At 43.1% G+C, this 22,787-nt stretch overlaps 2 protein-coding genes across 2 annotated transcripts in view; both read left to right on the forward strand.

Moving 5' to 3' along the window:
- Positions 1 to 22,787, forward strand: part of CYP3A22 (cytochrome P450 family 3 subfamily A member 22) — a 92,461-nt gene that overhangs the window by 66,229 nt on the left and 3,445 nt on the right.
- CYP3A46 (cytochrome P450 family 3 subfamily A member 46) overlaps positions 1 to 22,787 on the forward strand; it is a 31,973-nt gene that overhangs the window by 5,490 nt on the left and 3,696 nt on the right. Inside the window, 9 exon segments of the mRNA NM_001134824.1 lie at positions 998 to 1,050; positions 3,935 to 4,034; positions 6,781 to 6,894; positions 7,142 to 7,230; positions 8,464 to 8,612; positions 12,996 to 13,123; positions 14,642 to 14,708; positions 18,242 to 18,402; positions 21,493 to 21,719. Of these exon segments, the coding sequence (NP_001128296.1) occupies positions 998 to 1,050; positions 3,935 to 4,034; positions 6,781 to 6,894; positions 7,142 to 7,230; positions 8,464 to 8,612; positions 12,996 to 13,123; positions 14,642 to 14,708; positions 18,242 to 18,402; positions 21,493 to 21,719 (1,088 nt within the window).

The raw sequence follows: 22,787 nt of genomic DNA on the forward strand, positions 1-22,787 counted from the left end.
ATGGAATGTACGAGGTGACACATGGACTGTGAATTTAGGCAGAGCTTTTGTGGTTGATTCAGCTCTGATGCCTTGCCCAGGGCCTGGTGCCTGAACTGAGGGTCATGAACTATGTCCAGATACCCAGGGAGAGAGTCTTGTATGCAAGCTGCTCTCTGGCTCAGATTTCCTTTCTTGCACACATGAGGTTCAATTTCGTATCTCAGATCCTGATTTCCCCCAACAGAGGCCCTCATTGTCTGGTTACTGCCTAATCTCCTGAACTTTTTTCCCCCTGTAAAAGCAATACTTTCCTTTCGTCCTCCTAGTAGATTAACCTCCTAGTAGATGCACCCAAGACGCACATTTCTGGGGACCTTTATTTGCATAGTTACACCATCATATATTACAGCAGAAACTTAGTCACAGGAAGTTTTTGTTTTGTTAAGTTACAGAAGCGTAAACTCAGGGTAAATTATAGCATCTTTGTCGGGTTGCAGCACTCTCCATTTTTTTGTGTGTTGATCTAGTAAACTAGAAAATGAATCTACGTTGTGATTCATTCACTCACTTTCTTATTCAACACATAATTGCTAGACCAATAAAGCTCACTGGTGTCTTTAACTTCCTCCTTCTGCTGGAATCCAGAGAGGGCTCATGAGAGAAATGGAAAGGATGTTTAGCTGGGAGATGAAAGGGTGTCTAGGCCACTCTTAACTTTCCCCCGGCTTCAGTTTTCTCACAGAAGACAAGGAGATACTGAATATTCTCAGGCAAAGGTAAGCCTTCAGTATCTATAACAGTTGGAGAAAATTCAAGCGTGATTTTAAGTTCTCTGTTTCCCATATCTCCTCTGTTTTCCCTCCTTTCCTCTAAGACGTCTCTGAGTAAGAATTTCCCTGCAACTGCCTATGCAAAACAGTAGCCTGATTTCATGAGTTGGAAGACATTTTTGCCTCCTAAAGAGGTAGGGTTCAATACATTTGGATTAATATTCTAATTTTGTTTCTTCTTGCAGGGTGTTGACCATTTTGACAAAAAGTGTTTTCAACAGTATGGGAAAATGTGGGGGTGAGTATGATGTTCTGGAACCTTCCATTGCCTAGACTTGCTGGGATGCAGCTCCCCCTTGTGGCGTGGAGGACCCTCTCAGCTCAGAGCTCCTGGGGAGGAAACCATCTATGGTAAAGCTTGGGAGGCTTGTTCCACCAGGGACCCCAGATGTCACCAGGTGTCCAGCTCCCCAGTCTGAGTCAGCACTTTGCTCCAGACTTGGAGGCTCGGGGACCCCTAGCATCTCTTTACCCAGTGTTTTGCTATTCATTTCCCCCCCATTGTTCCTTCCTTAAGGTGCCTCCCCTTCTTTTTTTGTCTATACCCACAGCATGTGGAGGTTTTCTGGCCAGTGATTGAACCCATGTCACAGCAGTGGCCTGAACCACAGCAGTACAACACCAGATCCTTAACCCACCGAGCCACTGGATAACTTATAGGATGGCTTTAATTGCATAAAATGCATAATTCCAGACCCTTCTCATGTGTGCACATCAATATATATTATTGCCCCTTCCCACATGATTCACTTTTAATTAAAAGCCAAAATTCCTTTATTTATGTTTTGGATTCAACATGTGCTATGGGAAAATATTGGGGGAGAACAAAGGCCTTCAGAAATGGGAAACTGTTTCTTAACTTTTATTTATTTATTTTTTCCTTTCTCTGTGAGTATAGAGTTATGTCTTTTTAACTGAAGCCTTTTTAATAGAAGCCTATACAATTAGTGGCTTATGCACGCTTTTCCTCTTCCTTTGAGAAGATGTGGGATATTTTTAATCCACAGTGTGTCCTGTGGGCTGATGAATTTTAGGATTTCTGGAGGTTTGGTGAGAACAGCAGGAGAGGTGTACATGGTGATTATTTGCTGAGAAGAAGTGAGAGAGGGTTTTCCCTCTCTGTGCGTTTTCTCTTCTCTCATCAAGTCCTCAGCAACCTTAGGGCTCTGCTGAGTTGGCATGACCCTGAAAAGACAACCTGCTTCAGTGTGAAGGACACATAGCATTAGATCCTCCCTGGCCCAGCCCCAGCTGCCCCTCCAACATTTACTACCTGTGAGCTCCTGATGGAGAATCCCAGTTTCCTCATTAGGAAATGATGCTTATGCTTGGGTGTCAAGTAGAACCACATAGGAGAGCAAGTGATAAATACAGATATTGACCCCACCCACCAGCAATACCGAATCAGTATGGTCTGGGGTGGGGCCCCCCAAATCTGAATTTTAACTGATGGTGTAAGAAGTACTAAGGCTGGAGTGAGATCATGAATATAAAAAGTTACCCTCCTCCCCCAAACCACTGTCCTTTCTTCACCCATGTGTTTTTTTTTTTTAAAACATGACGGGGAAGAAGGGAATCATCCAAGAAATATGATCCATCAGATGGGGAGCAGATTATGTGCCTCCTCACTCCCTTTTGACTCTGCTTCAGCTCTAAATACACTTGACACCCCCTTATAGCCTCTGAATTTCAGAATAATTTTGGAAAGGGGCAGTAATAAAGCAGTGGTTCTCATCCATGTTTAACTGTGATCCTGAAACCATTGGAAATCCCTCTGGGAGGTCCAAGAGAGAATAATTGACTTGTAGGAAATCTTCCACTGTGTTCTAGCGATTGTGAATGATGGATAGCGGGACACAAAAGCCAGAAGACAGTGTAATGAACTTAGAGTCAACCTCATGCCCGAGGCCCATTCCCATGAACAGGAATCCTGACAGTCAGGAGATCAGGCCAGTTGGGACGCAGCACATGTGAAGGGTCAGCTTTGAGTGGTACGAGTGTCAGACGTGGGCCCACCCTACTGCTGCGGGAGGCCACCTACATGGAGCCCGAGGCCCACTTGGAATTCGTACAGAAGAATAAATATAAGTAATGAAAATAATGTATTTTCAAAATGAAATCTGCACCTTTCTCTCGATGTCTTTATTCTCTTTGTCCTTTGGTTTCAAGCTTTTCTAACTTTGATGCTACCCAGTATATCTCCTGATTAATATAACATTTCCTTTAAAAACATGTAGACTAGCAAGCAAAATTTAAAAAATAGACAGGGAAATCTTTCATTGTCCTCTTCTCACTTGTGGTGCATTCCAAATCTTCTTCCATTTTCAGACAAATTGCTGCATGTTTATGATCTCTGTGTCTCCAAATTTCATATGCCTCGTTTATGGTTTTGATATATCTGCAAAAATGAGTGAGTGGACTCTACTTAATTACTTTTTCCTTCTTAGATAATTGACTTTCCCTCCATTATTTACTAGGCCAACTGCCTTTTTGATAATGAAATATTAAAAACATATAAAAATAATGGAGAAGAGTTCTCATGTGGTGCAGCAGGTTAAGGATCTGGCATTGTCCCTGCAGCAGCTTAGGCCGATGCTGTGGTGTGAGTTCAATCCTCGGCCCAGGAAGTTCCATATGCTACAGGTGCTGCCAAAAAAGGAAAAAAAATTCCATAAAAATCATGGAGAATGGCATAGGAAATACCTATGTCCACAACACCTAGACTTAGCAAATGTTCTAATTTTTTTCCTTTTTTTTCTTTTTTCTTTTTAGGGCTTGCACCCATAGCATATGGAAGTTCCCAGGCTAGGGGTCAAATCGGAACTACATCTGCTGGCCAACAGCACACCCAAAGGAATATCAGATCTGAGCCATGTCTGCAACCTACACCACAGCTCATGGCAGTGCTGGGTCCTTAACCCACTGAATGAGACCAGGAATCGAACTCTCATCCTCATGGATACTAGTCCTGAGCCACAACAGGAACTCCCTCTAATCTTATTTCTAACTGTGATCTCTAGGAGGAAGGATTATGTAATGTCAGGGTGAGAGTCTGGACTTCCAGGGTGGCTCCAGCTGCAGAAACCAGATCATTTTTAATCAGACCTGTTTTCCCTCCCCAGGTTTTTTGATGGTCGGCAGCCCGTGTTGGCTATCACCGATCCAGACATGATCAAAACGGTCCTCGTGAAAGAATGTTATTCTGTCTTCACAAACCGGCGGGTAAGCATCAGTTTTTTAAGGTTAAATTTGTATCTATTAAATATTTATTTTGAAGTAACTATAAATTCACAGGTTACTGTCAAAAGAGAAAAGTACAGGGTGGTGCCATGTTGTGTATCCTACATCCTGTTTCCCTCTTGCTACTGTGGATAAATATCATACAGTTTCCAAGTAGGAAATTGACATCGATACTACCCACAGACCACAGAGCTTATTCAGATTTTATGAGTTTTCTGTGCATTCTTTTGGTGTGTGTGTATTGCTCTATGGAAATTTATCATATGTATATAATTGGTGTAACTACCACCATAATTTTTTTTTGTATCTCTCTTTCTAAGTTTTATTGAAGTTTAGCGAATTGACAAGGCTGTGATAATTTCTGCTGTACAACAAAGTGACCCAGACATACATATAGATATATGCATTCTCTCAGATTCTTTTCCTGCATAGCTTATCACAGAATACTGGGTAGAGTTCTCTGTGCTGTACAGCTGGCCCCCGTTGGCCAATTGTTCCATATAACTCAGTGTGAATATGCCAATCCCAGACCCCCAGTCCATCCTTCCCATCCTCCTCGCCTGTCCCCTGTGGTAACCATATGTTTTTCAAAGTCTATGAATCTGTTTCTGCTCTTTATCCCCCCCCTTTTTTTTTAAGATTCCACATATAGGTGATCTTGTATGATGTTTGTCTTTCACTGACTAAATTCACTTAGTATTTTTGTTTCTAGGTCCATCATTGTGGCTGCAAATGGCATTATTTCATTCTTTTTTATGGCTGAGTAATATTCCATTGTATATGTGTACCACATCTTCTTTATCCATTTTTCTGTTGATGGACATTTAGGTAGCTTCCCTGTACTGGGTATTGTAAACAGTGCTGCAGGGAACATTGGGGTGCATATATCTTTTCTAATGATGGTTTACTCTGGATTGTATGGTAGTTCTATTTTTCAGTTTTTTGAGGAACTTCTGTACTGTTTTCCACAGTGATTGCACCACTGTACATTACCACCAATAGTGTAAGAGGGTTCTCGTTTTTCCACACCCTCTCCAGCATTGATTATTTGTAGACTTTTTGATGATGGCCTTTCTGGCTAGTGTAAGGTGGTACCTCACAGTTGTACCACCACAATTAATGTATAGAACTCTTCCATCCTCATCAGGCTCCTTCTCACTCGTCTTTTATAGCCATGGTATGTAGCTTGTTTTTTCCTCTTATCAGAGTCTTAGTAAAGCAATTAAAAATTTTTTTGATGAGGCAGATTTATCCTTTATTCTTTTATAGGTTGTAACGCCTTTGGCATGAAGTTGAAAACTCTTCGCCTAACCCTAGGTCCTGCAGATTTTCTCCTAAACATTATATAGTTTTTATATTTTGTGTTTATGATCCATTTTGTGTTACTTTTTGTATATCATGTGAAGTTTAGGTCATTGTCCTTTTATTTTTTTTTCTGGCCTATAAATGTCTAAATTGCTCCACCAGCATTTGTGGAAGGACAGCTCTTCCTTCACTGTATGGCTGTTGCCCTCTTGTCAGGTATTACTTAGACCTATTTGTGTGGGTCTATTTTTCACGCTCTATTTTGCCTACTGGTCTATGTATTTAGCCCTCTGCCGGGAATCACGGTTAGTGTAGCTGTATCGTAAATCGTAGCATGTAGAAAATTGTTCCCACTGTATTTTTTTTTTCAGAATTGTTTTAGCTCTACTAGATCCTTTTCTTTTTCCATACAAATTTAGATTCAGTTTATGCATGTTTACCAAAAGACACTGGGACTTTGATAAGATTTGAAATAAACCTATAGATCAATGAAGGGAAAATCTATGTGTTGATTAGGTCAAAACTTATGGTCCCCCCCCAAAAAAGTTTCAATCCATGTGCACAGTGTGTCTCTCTGTTTAAGTTTTCTTTGATTCCTTTTACAACATTGTGTCATTTTCATAGAGATTCTATACATGTTTTGTTAACTATGTATTTAACAAATTATTTTACTTGGAGTGATTACAAATGATGTTGTGTTTCTAATGTGGAGTCGCATATTCATGTTATTACATAGAAATTTCTTATCTATCAAGTTGGTAAGTTTCCATCATGAATGGGTGTTCGAAGTATCCATTTTAAAACAGAATATAATTTTGGAAGATGGAAAAAAAGTCTCAAGCAGATTGGCTTGATCCTCCAATCCCAAGCTGAGAAACAGAATTATCCCTTTCCTTTTCCTTCTATCACTGGAGGAAAATGGAAGAGAAAAGGATTTCTATGTAACTGTAACATTTCTTCAGAACAGCAAACAGATTCCTAAATCTATTTTTTAATATATTAATGTATTACCTACTATTTTTTTTCTTTTTAGGGCTGCATCTGCAGCATATGGAAGTTCCTAGGCTAGGGGTCGAATCAAAGCTTCAGCTGCCAGCCTGAACTACAGCCACAGCAATGGCAGATCCAAGCCACGTCTGCAACCTATGCCACAGCTCACAGCAATGTCATATCCTTAACCCACTGAGCAGGGCCAGGGATCGAACCTGTGTCCTCATGGATACTAGTCAGGCTCATTACCACTGAGCCACAATGGGAACTCCCTAGGATAAATATTTCTTGAGCATCTAGCATAGGGCCTGCTACTAACTAGACCGTCCGTCAGCGTTCGTTAAATAATTGGTTTGTATTATAGACATTTTCTACAACTGTCGAGACTTCCAAAATTTAACACAGGGTCACTGTGTTTGGCTTTTGACTCTAGTCTTTTGGTCCACGTGGTGCTATGAGAAGTGCTGTCTCTCTGGCTGAGGATGAAGAGTGGAAAAGAATCCGAACGTTGCTGTCTCCGACCTTCACCAGTGGAAAGCTCAAGGAGGTGAGCAAAGCAGAGAGCTTTCCACTATGAACTTAAATAATGACTCTAGGGACAGGTAGAAAATGGTCATACTCCCTTTCCAAAGAAGAGTCTGCTGAACTTGAGTTTCCTAATGATGTCTTTTCTTGTTACACTTTCGAAGATTCAATGTCAAATGTCACTTCCTGCTCCATGCTTGAGAAAGCCAGGTCCTGCTAGGACTCGAGTCTCTGCATTTAACTTCGGGTGGTGTTTATTTTGTGTCTAGATGTTCCCCATCATTAGCCATTATGGAGACTTGTTGGTGAGCAACCTGAGGAAGGAAGCAGAGAAAGGCAAACCTGTGACCATGAAAGAGTAAGTAGAGGTGAAGCTGCGGGGGTTCTGAGCTCTGCTGAGACCCTCCCTCTGCCCATTGTGGAGCCAGATCTCCACTGCTGAGTCACCGTAAGGAGCAGACAGAAGTACGTGTGTGGTGGTACCTCTTCAGGGGGCCACCCTAGATTGAGTGTCAGGGCAGCCAAGAGAGAAGGTGATTTCTGTGTGCATGAGCCAGGGTTTAGCTTACCTGTTTACCTGCCACTTTGGCCATTCAGAAAGACAAAAATCCATAGTTTAGAAAAGAGAAATGTTCTTATGCCAAAGTGTGTGTGTCTGTGTGGGCGCCTGTGTGTGTGCGCATGTGCACGCATGTGCACGTTCCAAGTTTTGCACATACAGGGTAGGGAACAGTGGGGGTAGGCTCTTGGTAGGTAATGGCAGGCAGTGGGTTGGGTAGGAATGTTACAATGTGAAACTTGAAATGACTTCAAGCTCTTCCGAATTTTCCTGGGGAAAATCCTAATATTGATTCTTAACCACCATTTGGCTTTCCTTCATCCTCAAGAGAGAGAAGGCCCCATGCAGGCTATGGGTAGGGTGACCATAGCATGTATTGTCTAAGCAGATTGTATATATAAAAGTATATACATACCATGCAGGAACAGCAGGCGTAAACTGAGAATGGCTCAGGAGAAGTGAGAACACAAGACCGCTTACTATGGGATTCTCTGTATCACCTTTGGAGTGAAGGATTAACCTTTCAGGAGTCTTCACAGAGGTGTAAGACAAGGAGGGCGGATGTTCCTGGCAGCTCAGAACAGGAGGCTGCTGTTCTGTAACGTGCAGAAGAGGAACTAGCTCTGAGCACAAGGACTGAGGCGAGGCCAGTGTCCCCTTTCTTGACTCCCCCCAGGATGAGTTAATTATCATACCCTGTGTCCTACTCAGACACAGTGCTTGTATGGCTCCTGTTGCCCATGGTCAAAACACACTATGGTATTCTGTCTGATTATGGGGGAGTCTAACTTGCCTTAGTGTCCCCACCACCCCAGCACAGGGCCAGCTGCATCACGGGCACCTGGTACACACCTCATGTGTGAGTCTGATAGCATAGACTCTTCCATGATCCAGCAAATGGTTCTAAAAGAGTGTGGCTCTTTACCTCTCTTGGCTGGACATCCAATTTTTCCAGGCGCTTCTTGTTACATGCGTTGGGTAAGGCCAGTAAAGAGAGGTGGATTTTAATCGTTCTTATCTTTCTCTCCTCAGCATCTTTGGGGCCTACAGCATGGACGTGATCACTAGCACAGCATTTGGAGTGAACGTCGATTCCCTCAACAACCCACAAGACCCCTTTGTGGAAAACAGCAGGAAGCTCTTAAAATTTAGTTTCTTCAGTCCATTCTTTCTCTCAATAAGTATGTAGTCTACTTGAATTCTTTTTCTTTTATCTTTTCTTCACTCCCTCCTTCCTTCATTCCTTTGTTCCTTCCTTCCCTTTTTCACCTTTTTTTTTTTTTTTTTTTTTTGCTGCCCCAGGGCCTGTAAAGACTCCCTGGCCATGGATCAGACATGCGTCACAGCAGAGACAATGCTGTATCCTTGACCCACTGAGCCAGCAGGGAACACCTCTTTCTTTTTTTAATAATAGCTTTAATAATAGCTCAGTAGCTTTATTCACATACCGTATAATGCACCACTGTAAGATTTATATTTATAGTTGGATTGCATTTCTGTTGTTGAGGTCTAAGAGCTCGTGGTATATTCCAGATAAGAGCCCTTTATTGGAGAGATGAGTTAAAAAGATTTTTTTCCCCTTCTATAGGTGCCTTGTCACTTGGAAGAGCAAAATTTAAAATTTTCATTATGTACAATTTCTGTTTTCTTCCTTTTCTTTCCTGTTCTTTGGGAGTCATCTCTATGAGTCCATTGCCAAATCTGAGGTCATAAAGATCTACCCGCCGGTTTTCCTCTAAGAGGTGTATCATTTTAGTTCTTAAGTTTAGGTCTTTGGTCTGCTTTGAGTTTATTTTCATATATGGCGTGAGATAAGAGTCTACTTCTATTTTTTGCACATAGCCGTCCAGGTGTCCCTGTACTTTTCACTGAAAACTATTTTGTCTCCATTGAATGGTCTTGGAACTCTTCTCAACATTGAGTTTACCATAGAAAACTGGGTTTAATTCTGGAGTCTAAATTTTATTCTATTTCACTGTATCTTTCTTATGCCCATATGACATTGCCTTGTTCACTATAGATTTGTGATTTACTATAGATCTGTGATAAGTTTTGAGATCAGGAAGTATGAGTCCTACAACTTTATTCTTTTATTTTTTTCAAGAGTGTTTGGCTCTTCTGTGCCCCTTGCAAATGAATATGAATTTTAAAGTCAGCTTTTCAATTACTAAAAAGAAACCAGCTAGGATTCTCCTAGGGAATGCACTAAATCTGCAGATTTGCTGTCTTGACAATGTTTAGTGTTCTTAGACATGTACATACAATATTTTTCATTTACTTATATATCATTTTCATTTCAACAATGTTGCAGTTTTCAGGGTAGAAGTTTTGCACTTCTTTGGTTAAATTATTCCTAAATATTCTGTTTCTTGATGTTATGTAAATAGAGTTATTTTCTTAATTTTGGGGTTATTTATTACAGTGTATAGAAATGGAATTTAATTAATTAATTGTTAGGGCTGTCCCTGCAGCATATGGAAGTTCCTGGGCTAGGGGTTGAATCAGAGCTGTAGTTGCCGGCCTGTGCCACAGCCACAGCAACACTGGACCTGAGCCACCTTTGCAATGCACACTGCAGCTCACGGCAATGCCGGATCCTTAACCTGCTGAGCGGGGCCACATCCTCATGGATACTAGTCGGGTTCATTACCACTGAGCCCCAACGGGAACTCCCGTAGGTGCCCTTTATCAAGTTGAGGAAACTCCCTTCTGTTCCTGTTTGTTGAGTACTTTTATCGCAAGGGTGTGTTGCATTTTGTCACGTGCTTTTTATGGATCTATTCGATGATCACATGGTCATTGTCTTTTATTCCTTTGATATGTAATATGTATTACACACTACACCTTAATTATGGTGTGTTATCACCTTTTATATGTTTCTGGATTCAGTTTGCTAGTATTTCCTTGAGGATTTGTATATCCATGGTATAAGTTATGTTGGTCTTTCTTTCTTTTTTTTTTTTTCGTCTTTTTTCTTTTCAGGGCCATACCCTGGGCATACGGAGGTTTCCAGGCTAGGGGTCTAATCAGAGCTACAGCTGCCGGCCTACTCCAGAGCCACAGCAATGCCAGATCCAAGCCATGTCTGTGACCTACACCACAGCTCAGGGAAATGCTGGATCCTTAACCCACTGAGCGAAGCCAGAGATTGAACCCGCAACCTCATGGGTCCTAGTCGGATTCGCTTCTGCTGCGCCACGATGGGAACTCCTGTAGCTTTCTTTATCTGTGCTATTTTTGCCTGGTTTTAGTATCAGATTCATACATTTGGAAGTGTTGCACCATCTAGTTTTGGAAGAGTTTCTTTTAAGATGGTATTAATTCTTCTTTAATATTTTGGTAGTATTTGCCATTAAACCCCTTGGACCTGAGCTTTTCTTTGACAAACTGTAGGTGGTTTCTTGGTTACTAACTCAGACTTTGGAGCTCTTATAGTTGTATTTATATTGTCTAATTCTTTGAGTCCGTTTATGTTTTTCTAGGAATCTTGTCCCTTTATCTAAATTATCTATTTTATTGGCATACTGTTGTTCATAGATTACTGTTTTTATTTGAAGCATAGTTAATTTACAATGTTGTATGAGTGTCAAGTATACAAAAACATGATTCAGTCAGTGACACACACACACACACATTTTCACTTTTTCGGATTATTTTCCATTATGGGTGATTGAAAGTTATTGACTATACACAGATTTATTTTCTTTTGTTTTCCTTTCCTTTTCTTTCTTTCTTTTACCATGCTATATGGCATGTAGAAGTTCTTTGGCCATGGGTTGAACCAAGCCCCAGCAATGACAAAGCCAGAACCTTAACCCATTGAGCTACCAGGAATCTACCATAGATTTCTTTATAATCCTTCACTCTCTCTCTCTCTCTTTCTCTCTTTTTTAGGGACACAGCTGCAGCATTTGGAGGAAATTCCAGGGCTAGGGGTGAAATGGGAGATACAGCTGCAGCTGCAGGCCTATGACAGAGCCACAGCAATGCAGGATCTGAGCCACATCTGCAACTGATGCCATAGCTTGCGGCAATGCTGGATCTTTAACCCACTAAGACAGACCAGGCATCAAACTCACATTCTCATGGACACTATGTTGGGTTCTTAACCTGCTGAGCCACAACAGGAACTCCTCTCATTTTTAAAAAGTCAGTTGTAGGAGTTGTCATCATGGTTCAGTGGTTAACAAACCCGACTAGTATCCATGAGGACATGAGTTCGATCCCTGACCTCACTGAGTGGGTTAAGGATCTGGTATTACCGTGAGCTGTGGTGTAGTTTTCAGGCATGGCTTGGATCTGGCATTGCTGTGGCTGTGACATAAGCTGGCAGCTACAGCTCTGATTTGACCCCAAGCCTGGTAACTTCCATATGCCGCAAGTGCAGCCCTAAAAAGCAAAGAAATAAAAAAACAAAGAGTCAGTTGTAATCCCACGTCTTTCATTTCTGATGCTAGCAATTTGGTTGTTTTTTCTTGGCCAATCTAGCTAAAAATTCTTTCCAAGGCACCAACTTTTGGTTTCAAGGATTTTCTTCCTAATTTTTTATTCTCCTGTTCATTGTAACTTCTTCACTTGTCTTTACTATTTTCTGCCTTCTACTTACTTTAGGTTTTTGTTTCCTCCTCTCTTTTCAGTGTGTTAGGTAGAAAGTTTGATTATTTACTTAAGATCTTTGCCCTTTTAAGATCGAAACCTATGGAGTTCCCGTCGTGGCGCAGTGGTTAACGAATCCGACTAGGAACCATGAGGTTGCGGGTTCGGTTCCTGCCCTTGCTCAGTGGGTTAAGGATCTGGCGTTGCCGTGAGCTGTGGTGTAGGTTGCAGACGCGGCTCGGATCCTGCGTTGCTGTGGCTCTGGCGTAGGCCGGTGGCTACAGCTCCGATTCAACCCCTAGCCTGGGAACCTCCATATGCCGTGGGAACGGCCCAAGAAATAGCAAAAAGAAAAAAGAAAAAAAAAGATCGAAACCTATGGCATAAATATCTCTCTGAGCACTGCTTTTGCTACATTTCATCAGTGTTGGTATGTTGTGTCTTCATTTTTATTCATTGAAAAGTAATCTCTGATTGCCCTTTTGCTATCTTTGTCAACCCATTGGTTATCGAGGAGTGTGATATTCAATTTCCACATACTTTCTTTCTGTTATTGATTTATAGTTACATTCCATAGTGGTGTAACGATACACCTTGTATTATTTCTGTCACGATTATTGTTTTTGAACAGTTTGATTACTTGAACTAACAGATTGTGATCTGGTTTCTTCAAAGAGAGGCCAGTCCAAGAGCTAAAGACTGTAAGTTCCCAGAATGTAGTGACATCCTCTCATCATTCCAAAGATGCCCAAAGGGCCACTGACCTCGCTACTACATGACATCACTGTATGTGGACTTACTCTGGCTCAGTCATTGGCTTGGAAGTCTCAGTAAAAGTCATAGAGGCACTGGCTCCCAGCTGAGTACCCTGGTGGTTTCACCTTTTTGATTTTGGTAGAGCACATGGTAATTGCTCCAGGTAAACTTTGCAAATTCACCATGCTTCTTTTTATCTTTTTCCCCTACAGTATTCTTTCCATTCTTGACCCCGATCTTGGAAGTATTAAACATCACTCTGTTTCCCAAAAGTGTTGTGAATTTTTTCACGAGATCCATAAAAAGGATGAAGGAAAGTCGCCTCAAAGATACACAAAAGGTAAAGTAGGCAGGTGGTTCCCTGAGGGCGTTCACGTATAGTGGACCGACTGTGCTGTACACATGTGGCTTGTGCATATCTCTGCGTTTTTAAAGGAAGGTAGAGAACTGTAGTGTTTAGAACAGGAGGGTTTTAAAATCTGGGGGAGTGAAGAAGGAGGTGATTGGGGAAGAAAATAAGAATATGAGTCAGAGAGCAATGTTTATATAGAAGGATAGGTATATGGCATTCCCATTGTGGCGCAGTGGTTAACAAATCCGACTAGGAACCATGAGGTTGTGGGTTCAATCCCTGGCCTTTCTCAGTGGGTTAAGGATCTGGCGTTGCCGTGAGCTGTGGTGTAGGTTGCCGACGTGGCTTGGATCCCGTATTGCTGTGGCTGTGGCTGTGGCTGGCAGCTGTAACTCCAATTGGACCTCCAGCCTGGGAACCTCCATACGCCATGGGGTGCAGCCCTGAATAGACAAGAAAAGCAAAAAAAAAAAAACAAAAAAACAAAAAAACAAAAAAACAAATGAAAGATAGGCACAGAAATTCGTATGTTATTGTATAAATATCATTGAGGTAAGAAGTGGACCACTTTTCTTCAATAAATTGTCAAGGGATAAAAATTACTGTTTAAAAATGATTTTACTGGTATTATAATTTCCTCACATATTAGACTGGCAAAGAACCACTTCAACTCCAAGCCTCCTCTCTCACAGATGGTCTGATGGAAGCCCCATGAGGCACCTGTGGGGTGTAGCCTATGGTACATTTGAGCCTCTCATAGTCTGGGTGGGCAGGGGTCTTCTCTGGGTGATGAGGCTGCAAGCTGGTTAACCAGCTTTGCCTTTGTGAGGTCTGGAGACCAGCACAGGGATGCCTGCAGGTCAGGGGTTACAGGGCTGAGTACCCAGGACGGTACTGGAGGTTGTGTAGAGATCTGGAAGGATCAGGAGCTTGAAGATGCTTCTACAAAAGCTGCCAGTGAACTCTGCAAAGGTCAGGGGCTCCATTTATATGGCCCTTCCTTAGGAATTAGGAGTTCCCTGGTGGCCTGGCAGTCAATGATCCAGCATTGTCATTGCTGTGTCTTGGGTCACTGGTGTGGTGCACGTTCAATCCCTGGACCAAGAACTAAGACAAACAAACAGAAAAGAAAGAAAGAAAGCATGAAAGCCGGAGAGAAATAAAAGATTGATATCATGGCTACTCTCTTGAGCAAGCAGATATGACAGGAATGGGGGTAGACAATTCTTTGGCCAAGAAGCTGTTTCAAAAGCCAGAGATGCCAAAGCTCAGGGAGAATAAGGATCAAAAGGCTCTTGAATGTGATGGCTGGGTTTCCCTAGAGACATACCATGGTCTCCCAGACTTGTACGTGGTGTTGGTGTTCACTGAGGACTCAGGCAGTACTACATAGACTCCTGGTCTTTAAGGGGCCATGTTCTCAAGAGAGAGGATAAATACAACCCCCTGATTAATCTATGACGCTGCAAGTGACTTTTCTCTCATTGAAATCTCTCTATTTTCCAGCACCGAGTGGACCTTCTTCAGCTGATGATTAACTCCCAGAATTCCAAAGAAATGGACGCCCATAAAGGTAAGCATGGAGGTGTCAGAGGGGCCCCTGTGGGGAGGCCCAGAGGAAGGGGTGGTTCTGAAAATGTGCAGGAAGTTTTTCCAGGCAGATGAGCATTTCTGCCCCATTGAAGAAGGTCACACGTTCAGAGAGAAACAGTAGCCTGAGGTACTTCCTAGAAGTGGGCAGCTGCAACTTTGTTCAGAGCTTGAAGGGCAAGTGCAGCAAGGAGGTCAGGCCCAGGAGCCAGTCCTGGTCTGTGCATCCCCTACAGCAGAGCCTCTGGGGCCCTTGTTTCCAGTGTGGACGCTCAGGCTCCTCCAGACCCACTGAGTCAGAGCCTCTGCCTGGAAATTTGCATCAAGGCTTCATCACATCAGGAGGCACAAGCTCCTGGGAAGCTTGTGTTCACCAGCTCAATCACTGCAAGGTTTCATTTTTTTTCCTCTGTCATTAATATGTAACTTGTGGGAGAAGCCTTTGAGACTGCAAATATTCTATTAATCCTCCACATTTCACCTACCACTTTCATTATCCTTGGATGGTTCTTGACTGAAACCTTCATTGCTGTGATGGTGGCAACACCATGGCTTTCGAAGTCCATCATTCTTCATGTTCTTGTGTAGGGAAGAGTGCTCCATCCGCCCTCATTTCCTCATTGGTTTATTTATTTATATCCTGACGGTCTCATGGAGAGCTAACTTATTCTCTCACATCATTTTGGATTTTGATTCTCAAATTCACCCAGGTTTGTCCACTGGAGTTTTTTCAAGTATGATCCTGTATTCCTTTTTCTTTTCTTCTTCTTCAATCCTTTTTTAAAGGATTTTTTTTTAGAGGGGTTAGGTTCAGAACAAAATGGAGTGGAAGGTACAGAGATTTCCAACATACATCCTGCCCCATCAACACAGAGCTTCACCGCCTATCAAAGGATACTACTGGACTTGTACGCTTGTTGCAATCAGTGAAGATACGTTAATACATTATTAGCACTGAAAGTCTATAATTGACCTTATGGTTCATTCTTGGTGTATATTCTATGGGTATTGACAAATGCATAATGAGATATCCCCACCATTACAGCATACGGAGTATCCGGTATCCTTTTAATCCATCATTTTCAGAGAACTTCCTCACGTTCTGAGGCAAGACAGTTCGGGTTTCTCTTCTATTTCCCCTGAGTAGCCCTGGAACCAACCATTTCTCCAAGGGGTTCTGGTTCCCTTTAGTGAGAAGTGGTATTTAGAAATCAAAGCCTGGGATCTAGGAATGTTTTTCACTGGACAAAGCTAAGAACATCCAACATAAGACTGATGAACATAGGTATTTCTATGTCTACCCATCGCCAGTGAAGCAAACAGGTTCTCTCAAACAAGAAGCCCCTGATCTGTAGTTTATTGCATGGCACGAATGCTCCTCTATGGTTAACTTCAAGCTACTAATGCTTTGACAACCATCTCGCAAAAATTCCTGAACTTTAAAAAATTTTGCTTAAGAAAGGATTAGCTGACTCTTGCACCCACTGTAAATGTATCTAAAACTATGTGTAAATATCCTTCAATATATTGATCTATATATGTAAGCACAGGTCCAACACATCTTTCTGTGATGAAGGAATATTCTATATCTGCACTGTTTTGTACAGGAAGCACTAAATATATGTGGCTATTGAGTACGTGACATGTGGCTACTGCCACTGAAAACTGCATGCTACATTGTATTTAATTTAATCAATTCGAAGATAAATGTAGGCGTTCCCCCTGTGGCATAGCGGGTTAAGAATCTGAATGCAGTAGCTTGGGTTGCTGCAGAGGCAGGGGTTTGATCCCAGGCCCGGCACAGTATGTTAAAGGATCAGTCTTTGCTGCAGCTTGGTGTAGGTCATCATAGCTGCAGCTTGGATTCAACCCCTGGCTTGGGAACTTCCATATGCCATGGTGTGGCCATAAAATATACGTACGTGTGTGTATGTGTGTGTGTGTGTGTTTTGTCTTTTTAGGGCCGCACCCATGGCATATGGAGGTTCCCAGGCTAGGGGTCAAATCAGAGCTGTAGCTGCTGGCCTACATCACAGCCACACCAACACCAGATCTGAGCCACATGTGTGACCTACACCACAACTCATGGCAATGCTGGATCCTTAACCCACTAAGTGAGGCCAGGGATCGAACCTTTGTCCTCATAGATGCTCATCAGATTTGTTCCTGCTGAGCCACGAGGGGAACTCCCTGTGTGTTTTTTTAAGTGTCACCTGTGACTACTGCACTGGCTGGCATAGCTCTAAACTCTGAGTATCCATGGGGTTTACATTAACTGGGGAAAGAATTTGATAGTAGAAATTACCCACAGCAGTATCACAGAAATCATCACTGGGAAATCAGAACCCTGCAGATGCTTCTTACACTCATTTTGTGTTGTTTTTGTTGTGAATTACATGGTTGGGGTGGGTCCCACATTGATTTGAGGGCCGTCAGTATCTGACTGTCACAGTCCATTCCCATCGAAGAGATTAGAATCTGACCATGCTTGGTTTCTCTTAGGAGAAAATTAACAGGGGGACCCATGTATAATCCCAGGGCTGTTTGCTGAGCATAAAGAAGAGCAAAGACGGGGGAAGGCGCTGAGAAGATGACATTCGGGCCATGATTGAATAAGCACTGCCAGTTCCACTCACTGGACCCCCATTTTCTGTATTGCGTGATGGCCAGTGTCCTTCTGAGGACACATTCTTTCTTCTGCTATTTTAATGTCATGATGACACTAGGGTCAATCACAGCTCTTCGAGCTTGTTGTCAATCTCTGCAGCTTCTGTGCAGAGATGAGAGCCTCCATGTGGAGACTAGAGCCCCAGATCTTCTTTTACCTGATGCCTCTCAAAGTATAGCTCTTGCTTCTTGGGCTACGTTGTGCACACAAATCACCGCATCTCATGAACATTCCTAGTTCTAGGTCGGGGTGTGAGACTCTGCATTTCTAACAAGCTCCCAGATGCCGCTGATGCTGCTGGTCCATGGACCACACTTTGAGTAGCTAGAATTTATCTGTATTATATTGTTGTCTTAAGTTCTCACAAACCTATTGACGTAAAAGATCACTTAATGTTTCCTATGATGAAGCTTTAGTCTTGTAACATCTGACAAAAAACCAAGTTATCCTCTAGCTAGAATAAATTAAATGATGATGAAAGAGAATATTACCCTGTGTTACTTATAGCCGAAGTCCTTTTAGGATTTTGCAAGGGACATACTGGATAACGCAGTGTCTGTTAGACTCAAATGCTGTCTCTTGAAATTACTCAGCTGTGTTGTGGGGGAGGCACCATAGTTGGGAGTCAGAGGCCAAGAACAGTATGGGGGAAACAGGATTAAGACAATTGCTGCTTTTCGCTGGCTCTTTAAGGAGCACAGGAGAGTGAAAACCACTTCCAGTATGACTCTCAGCTGCTTTTACACTTGTTCCCTAGAGATCTGGCAGCTTCGTTTGGATTTCTCATCATCCAAACTGTGACACTGTATTGACAGGCTTTACCTAAAATGTCTTTCACCTCCTTTTAGGTCTGTCCAATGAAGAACTTGTGGCCCAAGGTGTTATTTTTATTTTTGCTGGGTATGAGACCACTAGCAGTTCTCTCTCCCTCCTTGTGTATGAATTGGCCACTCACCCTGACGTCCAGCAGAAGCTGCAGGAGGAGATTGATGCGACTTTCCCCAATAAGGTGAGTGGTGATACCTGGAGTGGGGGAGGGGATGAATCCTAAGCAGGATGGCTGCTCACCCCTTCTTAGGAGATTTTTGCCCAAAAAAAGGGAATCCCACATTTTTTACCTGCACTGTTTCAGAAGGATCTAAAGCATACAAAACAAAGGCAAGAAAACAGGACTTGAGTGCTATGCACAGATCTGTAGGTACTGTGAAAAAAGTGCTGGTACTGGCATGTCATATATGATATGTCATGTAAAAGCCACACAGCCTCAGTGACATCTGATAGGAAGCATCTATCACTCCAGTGTCTGCATAGTTATCTGTTGACTTGGCTGGACTTGCTTTGGTCTGACTGTTGCTCATCTGGGCTGGCCGTGGCTCAGCTGGCCTGGCCGACTCAGCTCCACACATCTCTCATAGCCCACGTCTGCTTCTAGGGCAGTGGCAGGTGTCAAGAGCAAGAACCCCAATCATGTGGGTGTCCCCAAAACCCTGCTAGCATCACACTGAGCCCACTTCCCACTGGTTCAAAGTGAGCCACCTGGTCAACCTGAGTCAGAAGAGGAGGGCGCCAAAACGCTAGATGGCAAAGGACGTGGACCCAGGAAGGGGTGGAAAACTGGGACCTTTAATTCCGTCTACCACCCTGGGACCAGGAGGAGGCGTGAGACAACAAGGGCATAGGAAAGGAAATAGAGGACATGAGCTTGGGTCCTGGCTGTGGTTTTGGACAAGCCTAGAGTCCTAGGTCCTTCAAATACAAGGTAAGGCTGCATCCTAGGACCTCCCTGGTTTAGAGATGGTCTGTCATCACTGGTAAACGCCGTATTGGGATGCTTTTGATGCAATAAGATGAGCAGGTCACTAAGAGACAAACACTAGTTAAGCATTGGGTTCTCCCCTTTTTAGTGTATTACTTATAATAACAACATTCTTGGCTAACATTTGCTGCTTCCTATATGTATATCTATTCTAGTACTTTCTATTTATAAATGAATCTAAGCTTCATAAAATTCTGCATTAGTCAGGAGAGGCTAGGTTATGCCTCAGTAACAGATGAGCCCCCATCTCTCTGAGCTCTCATAGCAAAGGTTTATCTCTGACCCACATCTCCACGTGCAGCACAGATGGTCAGTGGAGGGCGGGAGTGGGAAGCTCTGCTCCACACAGTTACTCAGGGAAACAGACTAGGAGGCCCCAGCATCCTGGACCTGCATTATCTGGACACGAGTCTTTGTCTGGGGAATAGGGAACTTGAGCACTGCTCCCTGGCTTTTTAAATGATTTGTTCCTGAACCAACATAACCGCCTCAGTTCACAGCCCATTGGCAAAGCTGGTTTCCTGTAACGTCAAGTGAGCTGGGAAATAGGGGGACCACGTGGATATTGGGGAGCAGAGACTGTCTCTGTCACTCAACCCTAGGAAGTGTCAACTCTGATTATCTCCCTGCAGCATTTCAGAAAACTGAGCTACCGAGAGATAAAGCACTCGCATGCACCAGCCTTGTGCCCAGTGGTGAAGACGCCAAACTGGGAGCCAGGGTGTTGGCTCCTGAGCCTTGTCACCGTCTATAGTATTGTTCCTAAAACACTCACATATCACCCCCACTGTTCCCAGATCTCTGCCCAAACTGGGATTCTTGGTGGGGTGAGGAGACCTGGCCTCTGGGGCTGGAGTGGCTTTGGGTTTGCCTGTAGGGACTTTCAGACCTTATAGTCAACCTGAAGGGACAAGAGGGATGTGTTCCAGCCACAGAGTTGGGGCTGGGGGGATGGGGGGTCACTTTTATCCTCTTGTAACTTTCCCTGGAACTGAAATTCTGTTCCTGGTACCACCCATCTTACCCCTATTTTACACAGTTGATTTAGAAAGTAACTCTTTTTCTCCCCATATTATTTATGGAGATTTTATATCATTTGGTTTCACATTTTATATGTATAATCCAAAGAATTAGTGATCATGGGATTTCCTCTTGTGACACAGTGGAAACTAACCCGACTAGTATCCATGAGGGTGTGGGTTTGCTCCCTGGCCTCGCTCAGTGAGTTAGGGATCCCGGGGTTGCTGTGAGGTATGGTGTAGGTTGCAGACATGGCTTGTTGTTGTGGCTGTGACTGTGGCGGGCAGTTGCAGCTCTGATTCGACCCCTAGGCTGGGAACTTCCATATGCTACAGGTACAGCTCTAAAAAGAAAAGGAAAGAAAAAAAATAGAGCATGGAGAGAGAATTAGTGACTAGAATTTATCAACCTAAAAATTTATTAATGCTTTCACTGCCATGTGGAATCTGAGAAAAGGACAGAATGCACTTCTTTGCAGACCAGATACTGACTCACAGTTTTTGAAAAACTTAAGGTCTCCAAAGGAGTCAGTTTGGGGGGTGGGGGGATGCACTGGGCGTGTGGGATGGAAATCCTAGAAAATTGGACTGTGATGATCATTGTACGACTATAAATGTCATACATTCATTGAGTAATTAAAAAAAGAAAACTAAAAAAAATTTATTGAAGAGGGAGATTTTTACTTCCTGGATCCCCTTTTCCTTAGCGTAGATGTCACGCCTTCCTTTTAAAAAGAAAATGGTGATGTCGGCATATTTCACTTAAAGTTCATCGTCCATTTGTCACAATTTTTTTTTTTTGTCCTAGAAAAAATACTGCACGATAATGAGTAGGATTTCAGGCTATTTTCAGGGTTTGTCTCAAAGGTCTCCCATTGTCATACCTACTCCACACATCTCAATGGGCCATTGAGAGATCAAAGGCCAGAATAAATAGTAAAATGTCTATAAATGCTAAAGTCCTTTACCCATTTAAATTATTCTTTGGAGGAGTTCCCGCTGTGGTACAGAACGTTAAGAATCTGATGACTGCAGCAGCTTGCTTTGGCGGTCCAATCCCTGGCCCAGTGCCGTAGGTGAAGGATCTGGTGTTGCTGCGGCTGTGGAATCAGTCCCTGGCCCAGGAACTTCCATATGCTGTGGGTGTGCCATAAATTCAAAAATATGCTTCTCTGAAGATCCTACCGTTTGAAGAGGGCTACATAGACTGAGTTGACCCTTGATCCCAAGTCTTAATTCATCAAGATCTATTTCTCCTACCCAGGCACCTCCCACCTACGATGGTCTGGCGCAAATGGAGTATCTTGACATGGTGGTGAACGAATCTCTCAGAATATTCCCAGTTACTCCTAGACTTGAGAGGTCCTGTAAGAAGGATGTGGAAATCCATGGCGTGTTCGTTCCCAAAGGGACCGTGATGATGGTGCCAATCTTTGCGCTTCACAGAGCCCCGGAGCTCTGGCCAGAGCCTGAGGAGTTCCGCCCTGAAAGGTACGAGACCCCAGGGAAGGGGACCCGTCCTGATCCGCTTTGGTGCTTGTATATTCTGATACCGCATGCAGTCATTTCTCTGTACATCTTTTTATGGTTAAATTTTTCTTTTTATAAGATTCCATTGGTTGAGTCAAATTTATACAAAGGGTGGACTAGAAAAAAGTAAATTATGGTTCTCTGCATTCTTAATACCTTAAGATAGGCCTCATCAATTTGCAATTTAAGTCCTTAAGGATATTTTTGTAGGCCTGTATAGATGCTTACTATTTCAAATGGCCTTCTATTAATTTGGCTTTATACTGATTATTTGATTTAACAGTTCATTCTAAACAACCTTCTACATATACATGTTTGTATGCATATGCCAAAAATTTGCCCAACAACTATATTGTTGGTGGTGGGTAGGCTTTTTATTTCCTTTTAGATCTTCTGTCTGTCCTCTCCTCTGTCCGAATCCACCACCACCACTCCCACATTTCATTTCTTTAAACGTCATCTGCCGTTTCCTCCAGCATGGTTGTGAGATGCAGGCTGGGGACCGAGAGGCCTCATCCCTGTGGTTCAAGGAGTCTCACTGAGGACAGAGGTGCACCCAGGCCCCGGTGCTGTCTGTGACTGCAGTCCTGGGCCAGCTCCTTCTTCTCAGTATTTGCTGACCTTCTGCGGAGACGTCCTCTGCCCTCAGACGTCTGAGATGTCCTCCTTGGAGGAGCTAAGCATCCTCTTCTGAGAATTCAGAGCTGAGGTCTGGTCTGGACACAGCTTGGACTCTGGAAGGAGTCGATGCTTCTTTCCTTTTGTGTGTTGGGAGCACAATTTGGAGGGAACTTTTTAGAGCACTAGATGCAATTTAGACTTTTATAGCCTCCGACTCTAAGCTCCCTGATGGCAGGGACTTTGTTGTGCTAGCCACGGGGCCCCTGGTGCTGACACAACCTCCACACACAGCACTTGTTGAAAGAGGAAGTCAGAGTCAACCCAGTCCTCTGTGTTCTGGGCCAGGGAACCTCCAAGCTCAGCAGCGCCCCCTCCTGGAGCCTCAGGAACCTAAAGCCAGAGACCACT

Source organism: Sus scrofa, chromosome 3 (genome assembly GCF_054392235.1).
Source record: "Sus scrofa isolate SSC_HxYL_T2T_F1_AM1 chromosome 3, Sscrofa_HxYL_maternal_Yorkshire_Landrace_v2.0, whole genome shotgun sequence".
In the NCBI taxonomy this organism is placed as follows: Eukaryota; Metazoa; Chordata; class Mammalia; order Artiodactyla; family Suidae; genus Sus; species Sus scrofa.